Here is a 17,786-nt window from a genome sequence, read left to right as displayed (position 1 = left end):
CCCTAAATTTGCTGTGGCAAACTGACCCTTGCAACTCAAGGAGGTCTCACCAGCTGACAGGAAAATGTTGGCTGGGATTTGGCCTCATGTTCCCCTGGAAGCTGTGTCATTCTGCAGGGGCTGGGGGAAGACACATAGGATGTGGCAGGGCTACAGATACAGAATTATTTGTACATTTTGTCACAAACATCTCTTGCTGTCAGGGAGAAAAAAAAAAACAAACCAACCCAAAACTCTGGGTGATAAATCTGTTTAGCAGTTTATATTGTGCTCATTTCCGTGGCTGTGTCAGACTGTGTTTGCTCAGCAAGCTGCCCTGCACTGGGAGCTGGGAGCTACTGGCCTTATCCAAAGACAAAGCAGAGATGGAAAGATACCCCTCACTGGGGATCACGGGGAAACGTTCCAGTTTTATCACTTTACCCAAACAAGGCCTTTGTGAGCATTGTTGTAGGAACTCCCTTTCATTTGTATAAGAAGGAGGAAAATCTGTCCTTTAACTGAGCTTGCAGTTTTGGTGTCTGCTGAAGGGATGGGGAAAAGTGTGTGTTGGAGCTACAGCTCCACACCAGTGCCTCTGACAGCTCTGCTGGGACGTGCACAGCTGCCTGTAGCTGCCAAAACTCTTGGCCTAGGAGACATTAATTCCTGCAATTTTGTGGGAACCCTGCAAAAATGAACTTAAATGGTTCCCAACGTCTTTACTGTTTAAACCAAGATGAGAAAGAGAACTGTCCAGTTCATAAAACACAGCAGCAAACTTGTGCTCCATGGATCTGAAGGGCAGGAAGGGGAGCTCTCGGCCTGCCCTCTGCATCAGCACTGCCTGTGTCGTGCTTTAGGATGTGGTTGTGTCTTTTCCTGCCCTTTCCCAATCAGAGACGTGCTCAGCTTTGCTTTGCAGGTGTTATTTTACAGATTTAAAAATCTATTCTGTCTTTTTCCTGCCATGGTGAAAAGCAAGGGCATGATAGAAGGACAGAGCAGCTCTAATTTGTCCATTTAGTTGCTATTTTGGGCTGCAGGACAGGACCCTGCTCAGCAGAGGAGTCACAGGTGAAATTCTGTCCCTGTGTATGGAGGGGAGCCCGGGATGTGCTCGTTTCCCCTGATGTGTGAGCAGCCTGGTGTGTCCCTCCTCAGTATTCCTGTACATCCTTCTCCTCCAGACTGCAAACAGTTTAGTGCTGATCTGGCCTTATATAGTAATTTCCTATTATTAGAAACATTTCCTTGGGATCTTGCTCAGGGAGTAGCAGAGGGAAATCCTGTTTCCTTCATCTAACTTGCAGGCAAAGCACCAGTGCTCACTCTTTCCTTATCTCATGTGGATGGAACAAGAAGTTTTTGTTGTGATATGCTTTCCAGCCTTAAGCCCTTTCTAACACTGAGCCTCTTTTCAGAAATGCAGGAAAAGAAATGGGAAGGAATAGGAATTGTCAGTCAGCAGTGTGAGCTGTAAGGTTTTGTCTGCAGCCTGTGCATTCCCTGTTCTTTTTCGTCGTGTTTTCCTCACTCAGATTCAGTCCTTCCTTTGAAAAACCAACTCTCTGTTTCATGCTGGGTTGTGTGAAAAGTAGTGCGCTAGGATGTTTCACCTGAGAGTGCCAGGGATGGGCAGGCAGCCAATGGCTGTGCTAAAAAAGAGGAACAACTTTAAATTAAGGAAGGAGAAGTTTTTGTTTTGCGTGCGACAAGAACGTGTTTTTAAAGGCGAGACTGGTGACTGAAAGCACGGAGATATGCACAGGCTTTGAACACTTAATTTTTCCTGTGAAAACATTTTTTCCCCTTAAAAGGAAGATGTAGGTCCTGCCACTGGGAGTGACTGTTTGGAAAGTCAGTCGGGAGGAATGCACATCAGCTGAACTAAGTCAGGCTGTTTGTATTACCAGCTCCCTCCAAACCCTGTCTCTGCCACAGGGAGCTTCTTAAAATGATTGTGTCAGAGCAGGGCCAGAGCAATCACAGGGAATTTAACTGTTGGGTTTAAACTTTGTTGTTGGAGTCAGTGCAACAATTGCTGTTGGGATCAGAGTGTGTTTGTAAAATCAGGGAAACCCTGACAGGGCCGCAGCGCCCGTGAGCGGGAGCAGCCACGGGGATGAGACAAACTGGCATCACATTAAGGGCATCTGGTAATTATAAAGTGGGACTTTGTTCTGATGGCCACTGTCAAAGCCAGCCAGCCATTTCTGTTTCACTGGCTCAGCAGAAAGCAACAACAAGGAAAATTTATCGTAATTTGTTAGATTAACCCAGTTTCTGTTTTCGCTCACGTCACAGACCCAGAATTATTGTGTGTGCGCGGGAGCCATAACTAAATACAAGCCCGTCATATGTGCTTTTTAATCCATCACCAGGGGCATCAAAACAGGGAACAGCACTGGCAGAGAAAGTGTAGGAATCTGAGGAGACGTGTGCATCTCCATTTTTTGTAATATTCCTTTTTTTTCCCTATTTATTTGTGAAAGAGTGAGCTTGGGAAGAGAAGAAGTTCGGTGTTCTCACTGACGAAGCTTTCTTGGAACAGACAAAACCAGTATTGACAGTTTTAGGAATTACAAAGCATAAATTAGAATCCAAAATAATAATCTAAATATTCTTTGTCTTCTGGTTTTTGAACCCTTTTGGCCACACCTCACTATTTTTACGGTTTTGTCTGTAACCGTGCAAACACCTTCACACAGAATCGAGGAATTCAGTCAACTTGTGATGTCATGAAGTTTGCAGTAAAATGAAGGAACTTTCATCATCTTGAGGCACCTTTTGAGTGAGTATAACGAGCTTTTGGTTTAACCTTTCTAGGTGTGAAGTTTCATGACTGTGCAGGAATGTTGTGTCTCCAGGGGCCGATATCCTGTGTTCAAACCTCTGTTCCTGACTACTTGTTTGGAGCACTCTTGCAAGGGGAAGAGGAGATGAATTAATCCAAAAACTCGGTAGAAAAGAGAATTCTTAGCAGAACGAATGATGAAGGGAGGAGGTTCTGCCTTGTTATCAAACCTGTTACAATATTTAGCTTTGGCTCTTTGGCAGAGTGTTGATTTATTGTTACCCTGCAGTTGAATGTTCATCCTCTTCTGGACACAGGGTTTTTTTCCTAAGCAGTGGGACAAATGTCCCTCAGAATCCTCAGCTTCTGCTATAGGGTGTTTTAGGAATGTGAGGCATTTTAATCAGTTTCAGATCAGGATAATCTGTACAGCAGGACACGTGACAGGTTAAAGACATTTCTATTTTTTGATTAAGATGTTCCTCTGACCTGCAAGAGGAAGGGCTCTCAAATTCCTGGCCTGTTTAGGGTGGTTTCTTTCCCATGGTATTTTTGCCAAGTGCTTTCTAATTATGGAATGTGTCTTATTCTGTAGTTCTTTTGCAAGGCAGAAATAAGGAATATTATAAAAATCCAGAAGGAAGACACGCACTGATAGATGTACTTGACACCTTTTGGAATAACACAGATGTGACCCACGTTGGTTTTTGAATAGCATGAACCCAAGGCAGCATCTTGTACCTCCAGATTTATATTTTGCAGTAGAACCTGCACAGCAGAGGGGAGCACTGATGGTGTTTTCATGGGGCCAAACTCTTTATTTTTTCAGCAGAGCCACTGCTTGCGGGTGTAGCTTAGCAAGTCACGCTCAGCTCTGCGAGCCTGTCGGAGCAGGGCTGACAGGAAAGGTTTCCAGTCCCCTTGCTTTGAATGTGAAATTTTATGCAGGGAATCAGCTGCTTATCTGCAACGAGCAGAGCAATCCCAGTGCTCTAATCCAGGGTTTATATGAGTCACTTCTAACTGGTGAGGCCTGGAAAACTTGATTCATCCCTCGGCCTGTAGTTGCCTGTTGTAGTGAGCCAGACCTTGCCAGCCATCCTCAGCAGAAATCACAGACAAGGGCTGGGCTCTGCTGCTGGAAAGGAAGAGTCTGGTTTTATCACCTTAATAATCCAGGATCAAGATCTTACAAAGTAAAATTATCTCTGCTTTCCAACTTTTTTTTTTCCCCCTCCTAATTTAGGCTAACCCACATGTAGGAGTGTTTTCCTTGCCAGCAAAAGCTGGGCAGTAGTTTGGCTGCAGAAAAAAAGCAGTTTGAGTAAAGGTCTTTCCAGTGAATAAATAAATAAAAGGGTTCTCCTGCATGGAAAAAAACCCAAGGGAAATGTGTAAAAAATGTACTTCTAAGTGTTGGGCTGTTGTATACTCTTTTCTTATGTGGCATTTTCAGTGATGAGATGTGATCTGAGAAGTGTTAGGAGGTGTAAACTAGGGGAAAGGTAAGATTGCTTATGTGAAGATAACTCTGCTAATACTTAAAATTGTCACAGGAGTTTTACTGAATCTGTTTGGTTACAATTAGACTGATTTGAGGAGTGCTGGTGGAGCACTGACATTCTCCTCCTGAAGAATTAGAGCTGCCAGGCCACAGCTTTAATTATGCTTGGAAAACTGGCTCAGGGCTCACTGTTGTGTTTCAGTAATGGCTAATGTGGCTCAGTTTGGGAAATGGAGTTTATATTACCTTTGATCTTACCTGTGCACAGGAGAGGGGCTTGGAGTAGTGTCCATTTCCTTCAGTGCCAGCCCAAAGCTAAACCCTCCTTTGAGCCACATCCTAAAGCCGCTGCCGTTAAAAATTCACCCAACTGAGATAAGAAATGAATGAAAGTCCTGCCAAGCAGAGTTGTGCAAGAACCACAAATAATGTTCAAAATGGAGGCTGAGAGGGCAGAGGAGCTGTGGCACTGCAGTGCTCTCAGCAGTCAAGCTCCATCCCAAATGCTTGGCACATTCTGCCCGTGCCGAGTGACATCCAGCGCGGCCGGGATCTCTGGGATCGCTGCCTTGGGCCAGAGCTAATTAGAGGGGAGTGCTGCACCCAACCACTGACAACATCTGCTAGTGTGTTTGCTTTTAAATAGCCTCCTCTGTGAGTAGGTTGAAGCTTTTTAGCTTTTTGCTCTAAATCTTTCTGCTTCAGAGCTTGACTTTACCCTTCCTGTAACAGAATTTGTGGTGGATGCGTTTTGATAAGGAGGAAAAAAACAAAACAAAAAACCCTTTAAGCAGAGCTGAGTGCAGAAGGTGCCAGTCATGAAACATCAGCAGCTGAGCTTGGGAATCATTCCATGGCTCTGCATGTTCAATGGTTACAGAACCTTCCTGACAGCCCATACTGGGAATTATCTGAGATACCTGAGGGATGGCATCCTCTGTAACAGATTTATATCTTTATTTGCACTCCTTTGAGGATGGATGCACAGCTTAGTCCATTGAGGAACAAAATAATTAATAAAATCATAGAATAATTTTAGATTGGAAAGTACTTGTGGAGATCTCTGGTCCAACCTCACTTCCAGGCAGGACCAATTAAGATCAGGTCGCTCAGGAACTGTCTGGTTGAGTTTTAAATATCTCCAAGGATGGAGTTTCACAATTTCTTGGGCCCTCTGTTCCAGTATTTGACAGCACTCACTGGGAAAAAAATTTCCCAATAACCCACTGGAATTTCCCTTCTTCCAGCTTGTGTCCATTGTCTCTTGTTCTTTCACTTCCCCCCTAATGCTAGTGAAGGCTGTACAGTATTTTTGTCAGAATGCTCTTATCTCGGGGAGGTGGGTGGGAAATGAGGGGAGGTTTTCACACTCTTGGTCATAAATAATTTTATGTGAACGGAAATAATTTTACCAGAACACTGATGAGCTCAGAGACAGCAAAGTGTGCAACTTCTGTTTGCGAGGGCTGGGGACTGAGGGCAGCAGTGCCTTCACTGTGTCCTGTAGAAGGCTCTTACTTGGTAGTGCAGGTGATTTTGTAATGAGGACCTCAGAACTTCCAGGTGTTTTGGTGCTGGATGTCTCCAAAGGAATCTGGAATAAAATACTGCTGAGCCAGGTTGGACAGGGCAGCCTGGTCTGATGGAATGGGAAATAGGTGAACTTTAAGGTCCCTTCTAATCCAGACCATTCTGTGATTCTAAATCCTGGTGAAAGCAAACTGCATCCAACCCTGGACCCTCTTTGTGGCCCTCTGATTTTCCGAGGAGGTGATTCCAAGTGTAATGTCAGTCCCAGGACTGGGGCTGTGTGTTTGCTGTGTTTGGGGTGAGCTGGGAGAGGCTTTGGGGAGCCCTGTCCATGTTGCTGCTCCAGGACAATAACTTGCTGTTCCAAAGCTCATCTCTTCCTGTCTGCTGGCTGTGGTTTGTGTGCTGGGCTCGGCCCCAGGTTTTCCAGCGCCTGGGATTACTTTTCTTTCCGTTTTTCCCTGTCATTGGGCAGCGGGAACTCCGCAGGCAGCGCAGCTGACTTCCCCGGGACTGCCTCTCCTGGGCTGCGCACGGCGGACTCTCCTCGCTGGGAGGGGAGTTCTCCTTCTCCTTGGAAAACGCCCTCTCCAGATGCTCCAGTAGGAGCTGGTGGGAGGGAGGGAGTTCTGACTGCGCTGAAAATGCCATGAAAAAAAAATAAAAAAATAAGGCAACTGACAGAAGAGAGAACTTGCCCTCAGATTGCCACTTTTTGCAGCGGCGTAAACGAAGGCTCTGCAAGGGCTGCAGGAGCTGGCGGGAGGCAGAGATGAAGTTCAGAGGCGGGGTAAGGTTTATTGAACTCCTTTGGTGGCTTTGCAGCTTTCAGATGTGTGTCTGGTCTCAGAAGAAGAGAGGAGAAGCATTTTCCGGGTTTCAGCAGGAAAGTGAAATGCTTTGAGAAAGATCCCTTCGTTGGGAAGTTATGTGAAAGGGGGTGAAATTGGATAAAAAGCCAGGGAATACCTGTTTGGAGGAGGAAGCCAAGGTGGGAGTTGAGAAAGTGGGAAGAGAGGGGGGAAAGCTGTGCTCTGCTTTAGGAGGGAAGAAAGGGTGGAGCTTTCACTTGGGCACAAGGATGTGGAGGGACCCTCCTGGAGCTAGGCTTTGCTGCTGTCCTTCCCAGGGCTTGTGTCTCCATTCCTGCCTGCCTAGGGAATGGCAGGAAGTACCCTCTTAGGGATTCATCGCCACTCCGTTCCTCCAGGCTCTATTTTAGTGTAGGAAAACGTTGTCCATGTTTTAGCAGCAGCCAGAACGCCTGGCCCTGTGTCCTGCATGGCAGGACAACCCCAAAACTTGGGAGAAGGAGTTTGTGGCAAAAGATTGAGAGGAGTGGGATTGTTACCTGGAAAAACAGATGAGTAGGCGAGGAAGATAAAAAAAACTAACAACAGAGAACACAGAGCTCCTTCTTCTGTGTTGTAGCACAGGAGCAGGGACACTGAGTTAAGCTAAAAGTTGCCAAAGAGATGCAAAGATTATTTTCATACAATGAATAATTGGGCCATGGAATTCACTGACTCTGGAAGATGCTGAGATCAAGAATGAGGGAGTGTTATAAAAAAGTGTGTGGGCTTTTGACTGGATAAGAATGCTCAAGGCTTTAATTGGTAAAGTGACCAAATTTAGGAAGAGAAGGACTGAAAACGTCACGTCTGTAGATTTGAGCAATTCTCTGTGGAAGAGAGCATGGGGCTGTGTGTCCCATACCTGCTCAGTCCAGACATCCTTGCATATTTTCACAAATATTCTGGTGTTGACCACTGAGAGAGTGATGAAGGGAAGGGCAGAGCCTTTGGATGACCTCCTGAGTCTGTGGAAGTGGAGGTGACAGGGTTAGAGAGGGTGTTTCTGCTGGCATGTGGGGTGCTGGGGCCAGCACCTTTGCACAGCTGTGGGCCTGGAGAAAGGTTGTCAGAGGTGGTAATGAGAGTGTGACAGGCAGAGGTGGTGTCTGGGGTGGTGTTCTCCGAGGGAACTGTGGGTGTGGAAGTGCCCTTCGCATGCCCCGGGAATGCTCTGGAGTTCTGTTTGGAAAGTTTGACTCTCAGAGAGACATCGTGGCCTGAGAGGGTTGTGTGGGGGGTGTGGAATGCAGTGGGGAAGGGCTGGGAGCGGGGTTGGCAGTGGGACACCAGCAGGGCTGGGCTTTCCCAGGGCAGTGCAGCAGGGAATGGGGCGTAGGGGGCACATGCAGGCCCTGGCTCTTAATGTTTGAGTTTCTGCCACCCTTCACCTGCGCAGTCTGATCTGGAAATCAGCATCAAAACTCACTTGAAGGGGCAGCAAGCTGAGGTTTTGCCTTTTTTTAATGCCTTTTTCCAATCTGTTTGTCCTCTGAAGCTGCTGTGGGAGGCCCAGGCCTGTGGGCACAGGTCTCCTGAGCAAACTGCCACCAGCAACATCTTTTAACCAGCAGCAGCTTGTGCCATCTGTTCAGGAGCAAAAATGTCAGCTCCCTAAATATAGAAATTCTGTGTATTTACTTTTCCAGCCCTGGTGATCTTTCTGGTTTGCCTAGTTCATTTTTCTTACTGCCCTTTTATATTTAGCCTGGTGATTGAAATATCATTACCCCTCTTAAGGGTAAACATTTTTCCTGTCCTTCAAATCAGTGCTAATTGCTTATTTCCTTACTCATCCCCCCCCCAAAGTAAAATCTAGAAGGTATAATTATATTATAAACATTGAACAAATAATATTATCTGCTTATTACCTGTATTTCAATTTGTCCCTACTCAAAGTATGGAAAACCTCAAAAGAAATTACTTTACAAGAATTAGGCAAGGATGTAGCATTTCTATCTCTTTAATAGGATTTTTTTTGAATAGTGTATTCTGGAGTCCCATCCTTCCATATGGTTTAGGATGGGAAGTATCAGAGGGAGAACCAAGGTCTGAGTTCCCTGACTCCAGACATTCCATTGTTGGTGATGTATTGGTCTAAAAGAAGCAAGAATAAAAAGTAATTCTAAGAAATGGTCCTTGAGAGGCAGCTGCAAGTTCAAGTTTTTCCCTCCAACTCTGCTGGTCTGGGTCACCAGAGTTGTTACCTGGTTTTGATCCCCATCCACCTGACAGCTCTGATTTTCCCAAGTTGTCTTTTGGGAAATCACTTCATTGGCCTTACATAATTCAAAGCAAAAGAAAACATTTCCTTTTGTTATTTATTTTTTTTTAACTAAACAAGCCAAATATGTGTATTATCAATTATTAGCTCAGGTGGCTTCAGACAAATCCACGTGGTTGGATGCAGGGGATTTTTATGGAAAACACGGAGCTGCCTCTCGGGGAACCTTCTTTCCAACCCAGCTGTTGACTAACAGAGTTGTGTCCAAAATGTGCAGCTGATTTTCAGTGTGGCAGGAGGGAGGAGGATCCTGAGTGGCTGCACTTCAGTCTGTCAGGGATTTGCTGGCAGAATCCCTGATTCTGGTCCACCTCTGTCATCATTATTTTTTTCTCCATGTAAAAGGCAAGAGGAGCTTTCCCATTCTGCACCTTGGGAATTGAGGCTCTGGATACAACAGCTGATTTTTGTCTGCTCTGCTGTCTAGCCCACGTTGTGTCCAAGCCCTTTCCCAGGCTGTAGAGTGGACTAGAAATCAAAGGAATTTTTTCTCCTTCCTGCAGCTTTGGCATGACAGTGAAGAATGTCCACGAGACAAATGTTTTTTAGCTGCCACCTCCCCACGAGAAGTTCCTTCTTGGTTCAGGCTTGCATTGTCTTCCAGAATCTAATCTGAATTTCCCTTCCCACTCACATTTGGTTCTGGCCTGTTCTTCCGTTCCCGGCTTTGTAACTATTCCTGGAGCCTGCAGATCAATCATCTTACACTTGATACCAAGATAAAGGTGCCTGCCTCTTCCCAGATGGAACCACTTCCTGGGGTTGTTCTAGTGAGAGTCTCCTGAGTGGATACGACCCAATCTGTAAAAATACATTGCCAGGAGAAAATATTGAAATACACGTTTTTTAGATGGTGAAGCAGAAATTCTGTTTATGTTGTGACTTTCTAAATCAGTTCTGGATTTTCCCTGCTCCATGCAAGACCATTCACTTTGAGAACTCCAGGTGTTTTCTCATGGATGCTCCAGGAAGGAGTGGGAGTTGCTGGTGCTGCCTGTTCCCTCAGTGTGTCTGGATTTGCTGTGCTGGCACCGACCATTCCAGTACCCACCTGGGAATGAGTCCTTGCTCCATGTTGGGTATTCCATGGCCATGGAGCAGCTGGTGGACAAAGCCAGGGGGAGTTTCTTGCTCTGCTCACATCAGCCCCAAAGCCCTGTGCTCATGGCAGACTTGCCCTCCCATCTTCCAGCACAAACTCCCCCAATGTGTTCAGCCTGGCTGACTGAAATCCTTTGGATTTCGCCGCACAGAGCAAAAGGTCCGTTTTTCATTTCTGAGGTGGATTATTTCTCCGTGTCCTAAGCAGAGGAAAAACTTTATCATGCTTTGGCATTAAGCAGAGTTTAAAGGAAAAATATGTGTTTACACCTTCACAATACCATGTCAGCGATTTCCCAGTTCAGTTTAGGAAACTCCATGGTGCAGTCTTGAGTGGTTTTGTACTCCCAGGAGCTTGGAGGTATTTTCTGGTCTTGTTGACTCTTGTATGAACACAAAGAAAAGCTGGAACCCCAGCCAATGTAAACCTGGCTCTGCAGGCTGCATTCAGCAACCAATTTACACCAGTGGAGTCTTTCCCAAAATTTAATCCCAGGGAAGAAAAAGCCATGTGAAAGCAGTGCTGCGGTGGTGATTGCACTGGTCCCCACCATTCCGGAGTGCCTTTTCCCTTCCTGGCCTTGAGCCACTGTTGTGCTCACGGCTCTGGAGAAGACATTAAAAGCAAAGAGTGAGTTAAACAGTGTGGGAATGAGTCCCTGGAAACTGTGCCGTGGGGTGGCTTTGGGAAACGTGGTGGCAGAAGTCAGTTTGTGCACTCTGGAGTGGGAGTGACCCTCAGAACAGTGAGCTCAGCACGGGATGAAAGGGGAGATTGAGAGGAGGCACAGGCACTCCTGAGCCCACAGGCACAGAGATCACATGGAGATTGCTCAGATTTCTGCAATTCCCTGTTTGCAGGCTGTGCTGGGTGTGGCATTAGGTGTCTCCATCCTACAGAGGTCAGGGTCTTCAGCTGGGTCCTCCTTTTGGTCCCTATAGGGGACCTATAAGGTGGACATGGTGCAGCTGACCCAAATAATGCATTATCAGTGGGCACCTGTGTTCCCTTTCCTCCTTTCCTGGGCCTGACACTCTCCCAATCCCACAGGGAGGGGATTTTGCTCAAAACCTGCAGAGAAAACCACCAGATTCTTTTTTCCTGGTCTTTGTTTTGCTGATTGAGTTGCACTGCTTTGGTTTAGAGGTGTTACCCAGTGTCAGGGAGGCAGCAAAGCCTGGAGGAGGGATTTGGTGCTGAGCTTTAGGCTAAACCTGACCTGCCTCTCAGGTGGTGGTTTCCCAAGCACTTAAAGGCAGGAGGAGCTGGCCCTGCTGCTGAATCCTTGCTCCTCCCTGAGCCTGCTGTGGTTCCCCATCACTGAAGCCTTGGCCCTCGTCATTACATGTGGGGGGACCAGTGTGGGGAAAACAACCTGGATTAAAACAATGAAAGAATCTGAGTTCATTTTAATCCCTGTCAGATTTCCAGTCTGGTTTATTGCACAGGTCCTGGGCCATAGGCAAACTGCTTTAATGGTTAATTAGCACCACTATACCACATTTAACTCCCCCCCCTCCCCCCCACCCCGACTGGGTTTTTTAGCATTAATTTACAGCCACCAGATCTGGTGTCTGCCTGCTAACAGAAAATCACCAACATTTTCGTTACTTTCATTTATTCAGTGCCTTACTGCCACACTCATCATTCAGTAGGAACATATGGTCATCACTATGATTATTTTTTTTCTTAAGTAGTGTCTTCCCTCCCCACTTCCTTCCTTCTGCATGACTCTTCTGTTTCCATTTTGCAAAAAGGGCTTATTTTCACCTCCTTTTATGGTCCATCTGTTGATGTCAGTGGCAGTGAAACAGTTAACGCTGACATTTGAGGCTGGTGGTAGACTTGGCAATATGCAATAAAGCAAATGAGCAAATGCTGGCATGGAGAAGTGCCTATTGCTCAGCTCTGGCTTATATTTGCACTGAACTTGGGCTTGGGAGGGTGCAAGACTGAGTAAAGTTTATATTCTGGAGGCTCTGACTGCGTCACATCCCCCGGTCACATTTAATTATCGCCAAAAAGCTGCTTTCAGTGCGTTGGTTTGGCTTTTGTTTTGTTTCAAGCTGACTGCAAATTTGAGGTCGTTATTTTGTTCTCACGGTGAGAGGTTGGAGTTGAATGAGGAGACAAAAACTGGAGGAGACCAAAAGTTCTTGGCCTTAAATGCCTGTCCCAGAGGAGGCGGTTGAGTGCAATTTTCTCTGTTGTAAGGGGGATGGATTGGCTCTTCCCTCTCCTGGATGTGCACAGCTGGGATCACTTTGTCCTGGCCTGCAGGGAGGGGCTGATGAAAGAGCTGCTGAAGCTGCTAAGTGACGTTTTCTGTGAAAGTCTTCAGGATTATATAAACTTGGATTAACTGTTCGAGGCTGGAAGTTTCTCCTCAGTCATTGTTGAGGCAGCTGTGTTTTAGGACTGTAGCTGTAAACTTACCCACTTGAAAAGTAGTTCTTTTCTTTTGGTTTTACCTTAGTTCTCATCACCTTGTCCAAAACCTGCTCCAGGACTGCACTGCTCTGATAGAAGGATTCCAAGTTCTAGGCAGAGTTTGTTTGCATGTGATTTATCTCTATTTTCCTTTCCTTATCTCACCACCTTCCTTCTCCAAGGGTTATCCCTTTTCTCCTCACCTTGGCAAAGAGGGTGGAAGACAACAGAGCATTTTGCTGAAGCTGTGAAGGACTTGGCTTGGAAAATTTGGGCCATTTTATAATGACAGTGTCTGCAAAGTTCCTCCCAGACTGGGTCTTTCCAAGCTTAGAACTCAGGCCTTCCAGACCATGAGACTAATTGGAAAAAATAAAACAGGAAATCAAATGATGTTTCTTTGTGGTGTTTGAGCCATTAGAGTGGGTCTGGAGTTGAGATTTCCAGAAGGAACTGATTTTCCTATCTGAAAACTGCAGGTTTCAGGCAGTCACTTCTGTCCAGGCTTACAGGGAGGATGCCAATTAGAACTTGCAGAAATAGGCAAAACTGCATTTACTAATCATTTACCAAATCAAAAAAGCATTTACCAAGAAATTGGTGAGTCAAAATAACTGCAGACTGAGGGGATTTGCATCTGTTTGGACCCAAACTGATACTTCAGTGAGTCTTGCCCTTATTACTGTTTAACAAAACTAAAGGTAAATTTTCTTCCTGACCAAAGCAGGGTTTATTTTTTTTTCCCTGCACACCATCAGTCCCTGTGCTCTGACCACTTTTGTGTCTTGGGAAGGAGCAGGAAGGAACTCTGTGAGTCAGTAAAAATCATTTACATCATTGTGCAGGGTTTTGGGGCTGGATGCAGGGTTTCCAGCACATTCCCAGTTTGTGATGCGTGTCTGGGATTGCTCTTAGTGCATGAGCCTGCTTAGAACAGACACCTCTGGTGTTTGTGCAACGTCCCAAAATATCACTTAGTGCTTTAGGGAAATGATTTAGGAGAAGGGTGCTTGCTGTGAGCAGTTTGCAAAGTAAGGAGGGTTCAAGAAGATAAGGAAATGCAGGCAGGTGTGAGGCAGATGGCTTCACACGTTGTATCTCCTGTCTGGTTTCTGTGGTGCCTCTCATCTTCTCCATCTCTGTCCCTTGAGTAGAGATTTCCCCAGCAAGCAGCAACTGAGTCACCCCTGGGTGCTCATTTCCCCTCCCTGCTTTATAGTGAAGTCAGGAGTCAGCAGATGAGTGCTTTCAACAAATGGTTGTGTCTCAGCTGCACCACGTTGAAAATGTAACCTTTAAAAGAGGGTCAGGAGTAGGAGTTTCTTGATCCACATCGGTGTCACAGTCTAAATTCAGTGGCGTGGGATGCAGAAATGCCCATTTCTCATTTCTTCTCAATTTTCTCAGAACTTTCCCATTGGGTGCCTTGCTAAAGCTTTTGAATTGGTCAGCAATGTGAAGCTGTTTGCTTCTGAGATGAATCATTATTAGTCATAAAAGATTCCTTACCTCGAAACAGCTTCCCGTTGTGAAATCAGAGAGAGAACACATTTCAGTCTCCCTCCTGCTAAAGGATGCCTGGGAAAGGAAATCCAAGTTTTATTCTCTTTCTCAAAGATTGTTTGATTGATTGATTTGAAGTTTTTGGAAATTTAGCAGTAATGTTTCCCTAATGCTGACTTGTCTTCCCTCAAAGCAATTAGAGCAGCCAGCTGATGAAGTGTTGGTAATCACTGTTTTCAGCAGCAGCAGTGGGATTATTTTAATATCCATGGTTATCCATGGGTAACTGTGGTTCTTGTGGACTCGGGGAACTGCCTGCAAAGCCTCAGCTCTCCCAACTTCCCTGTGCTTTTGGCTGCAGGGATTGGGAGCCAACGGCATCCGGCTGACCATGGAGAGCGCTCTGACGGCCCGGGACCGGGTCGGGGTGCAGGACTTTGTCCTGCTGGAAAACTTCACCAGCGAAGCTGCATTCATTGAGAACCTGAGGAAACGCTTCAAGGAGAACCTGATCTATGTGAGTAGCACAGGGACAGTCACCAGGGTGCCCGTCAGTGACCTGGACAGTGTTTGCTGCATGGGACAAAGCCAGCTTTGCTCTGCAGTGGAGTTTGGAGATGGTGGTGTCAGATTCCACAGGCCATGGGTGCTTGTGCCTGGACTAGTCTGGGATGCTGTCATTTGATGGGTGTAGGGACTCACTGCAGTGCTCCCGTTGAGATCTGGTGGCATTTACAGCACTGAAAATCCAACTCTCACCACATTCTTCCCTCTCCTGAATTCACTCACTTCCACCAACCCCAGACCTGAACTCAATCCTAAATGTGTACCAGAAATAACCCAGTGTTGTGGCTTGTTAGAAGCCCTAAAACCATTTGCAGGTGCTGTTTACCCAGCAAGGGTAACATGGCTGGCACAACTCCAGCAGTGTCTCTCTCCCAGAGCTGAGAGGTCTCTTCCTCACACCCTTGGCCTGTTTGGGAGCCCTCAGCAGCATCCCCAGTACACCAGAACGGGTGTCCAGCCTCCAGAGATGCCTGAGCTCTGCCTCCAGACCCCCTGTAACCTCCCTGCTTTTTGTTCTCTTTTTTCAGACCTACATTGGCTCTGTGCTGGTGTCTGTGAACCCCTACAAGGAACTGGAAATCTACACCAAACAGAACATGGAGCGCTACCGCGGCGTCAGCTTCTATGAAGTTTCTCCTCACCTGTGAGTGGGTGCCAGTGCAAGGTTGTGTCATCCCCACACAGCTGGGACATGTGAAAACAGGCAAACAGGACTTTTCCCTGTCCCAGCTGCAGCCCTGAAAATCCTAGGGATAGAAAGGGATAGAGAGGATCCTCCGGAGGGTGTGGTGTAGGGCTCTTTCTATTCCTGTTCCTCTCTCCAAAGAGGATGAGTTGCCTTTGCAAGAGCAGTATTTGGAAAGGGAGTTGGTTCCTTCCTGGCTGCAGGAACAGAGTTGCTTACCCAGCCCTGGCAGGACAGGAGTTCATTGTTCCAGGGTTATTTGGGGTCTCTGTGTCCGGGCTCTGAGTTTCCCCAGCACGGGGCTAAGTAGGGAAAAGAGTTTCTGGTGTGTGGGGGTTTCTTTCCTACCTCTGCTGTTACTGCCTGACCAATATTTATCTGGTATTTCCCTTGTTGCTAAGATACCCTCAGCCTGCTGGAACAAGGAATGTATTTATTTACATGGTCTGGCCTGGTGAGCATTCCCAATTTCCCATTTAAAAAAAAAAAAAAAAAGTTTGAGGTTTAAAGTTATTTTTGAAAGCATTTGAATTTTTCTGTCAGACTGAAAGAAAAAAAATGACTGAGAGCTGAGGCCACGTGGCTTCAAAATGGGTTTTTTTCAGGACTAAGGGCCAAATTCTGAGCACCTCTTGGAGGGTTTTTTATGTTGTGTTGTGTTTTGCTGGGTTTTTTTAAAGACATCTTGGAAGAGTAAATGATATCATTTTTGAGCAAACTATTTGGGTTGTTTCTTATTGCTGGCACATAGCCCAGGAGAGTAAACAAACCAGAATGTGCTGCAAGCACAGAGAGGGGGAGAAACACCATTACTTGGGAAAGTCTCAGCCTTGAAGTTGGATTTGTTAGGACAAAAATGTGATTTTTACTGTTGATCCCATATGGGGGAGAATTAAACCTGAAGAACCCTGCATTCAAACCTGCTCAGTTCTACATGAGCCACTTTGCCTGTGGTCAGGGAAGGGCTTCTGTGCCCTTGGATGTGAATTTTGGGACTCTCTGGAAAATCCTTGGGATTGTGGCTCTGTTTTTAAGTGTGCAGTAGGTACAGGATGATGACAATGCTCATGGATAGCAAAAGCACTGAGCAGATGTGCTTTAATTCCACTTAAATCACAGTGTAGCTGATTGTTTCTTGGGCTTTCTTTCTCCTTTTAACAAGTCCCTTCAGAAGCTGTAAAATGTGCAGCTCATAAGTGAACCCTGGAGAACTGTGATCTTGGATTCTGCTGCTCTCACTGGGAAAACAGAGTTTTTTGTTAACTGTTTTTGCTGTTCCATTCCATTATTTGATTATTTTATTGCATTATTTGATTATATATACATTGAAAAATCCTCTGAGGAGCATCAAAATGCTCCATCTGCAGTGTAGTACTCAGGGCTTCTCCTTTTCCAGTAACTCAGGTGTCTTTTTTGCTCTTTTTCCTCTTCTAAACTGATTCTAGAAAGCCCAAACACATCAAGATTCCAGTGTCAGATAGTTCAAGTCTAGGCCTGAACGCTGAGTTTTCTGGGAAGTGCATCCCATTCAGAAGAGGAAAGTTATCCCTATGGGCTTGGAACACAGCATATTCCCAGAGATCTGTCACATCCTGTCCTGGTTATGGCCTGCAAGTGGGACCACAAACATCTTTCCTTGAGGTGATTCTGTCTGTGCCATGCGTGACTGGAGCTCCTGGGGCTCCAGTAAACAGCCCAATAAAGGCACAGGGGCCAGAGGCACTGCTTCAAATCTGAATTAAATTTGCATTTATTCAGCTGTTTCCAAAATACTCCAGAGGCAGAATCTGGATGGGAAGAGAGGGGCACGATGTGTTTTGTGGGGTGAGTGTGGAGTTGTGTTGCCAAGGGAGCTCATTGGTGTTGCCTTAGCACCAAGTATTAATAGACTTGAGAAGGCCACAGCTGTTATTTTGGTGTGATTATTTCTAATTAATAGCACAGCAGGAGAGTTAAAAAAAAAAGAAAATGAAAATTAAAAAAAGCCAAGCTACTGAAAGGTTGTAAGGTGTATGAAGACAGGATATCTGCTTGATCGCCACGTGTCAGAGCTGAAAATGTTGTCTGATGTGAGTGTGCTGTCCTTTTCCTCTCCCTCTGAGCAGTTGTCACCATTGTCACTCATCCCCTGCTGCTCTCTGGTGTTGTAGGAGTGTGTGAGACTCTGGGTGTGAGATCCTGTCTGCTCTGTCATGGGCAGCAATACAGAAACGGAAGAAAAAGCAGCGAAGGAGGAAGCAGAGGGGCAGGGCCAGGCTCTGTGCGCAGGCAGGGGGAGCTGAACTGGTGTTTGGGGCAGTGGAGGGTGGCAGAGGGAGCCTGCAGGATGCTCCTTGGTCTGTGGGGGCTTATCCAGCTCTTCCCACCATCCAAGAGAAGCTCTGGAGCCACCCAGATAGCAAAATGCAGTTGTGACCTTCTGAGTGTGTCATCACTTAGAAGATAAGCAAGAAAAAAATACCAGTGGAGAAAAAGGTGTTTCCTGAATGTAAAAAACTTCTGTCCCATGGGACCAGTGTTGAGAGATCATTTATATTTAGCAAAGGCAGTTGAT

General features: G+C 46.0%; 1 protein-coding gene across 1 annotated transcript in view; it reads left to right on the top strand.

Annotated features, from left to right (window-relative positions):
• Positions 1–17,786, top strand: part of MYO1C (myosin IC) — a 51,056-nt gene that overhangs the window by 18,595 nt on the left and 14,675 nt on the right. Inside the window, 2 exon segments of the mRNA XM_010402449.4 lie at positions 14,342–14,497; positions 15,075–15,190. Coding sequence (XP_010400751.2) covers positions 14,342–14,497; positions 15,075–15,190 — 272 coding nt within the window.

Source organism: Corvus cornix, chromosome 19 (genome assembly GCF_000738735.6).
Source record: "Corvus cornix cornix isolate S_Up_H32 chromosome 19, ASM73873v5, whole genome shotgun sequence".
Classification (NCBI taxonomy): Eukaryota; Metazoa; Chordata; class Aves; order Passeriformes; family Corvidae; genus Corvus; species Corvus cornix.
This window is presented reverse-complemented; position numbering and strand designations above follow the sequence as displayed.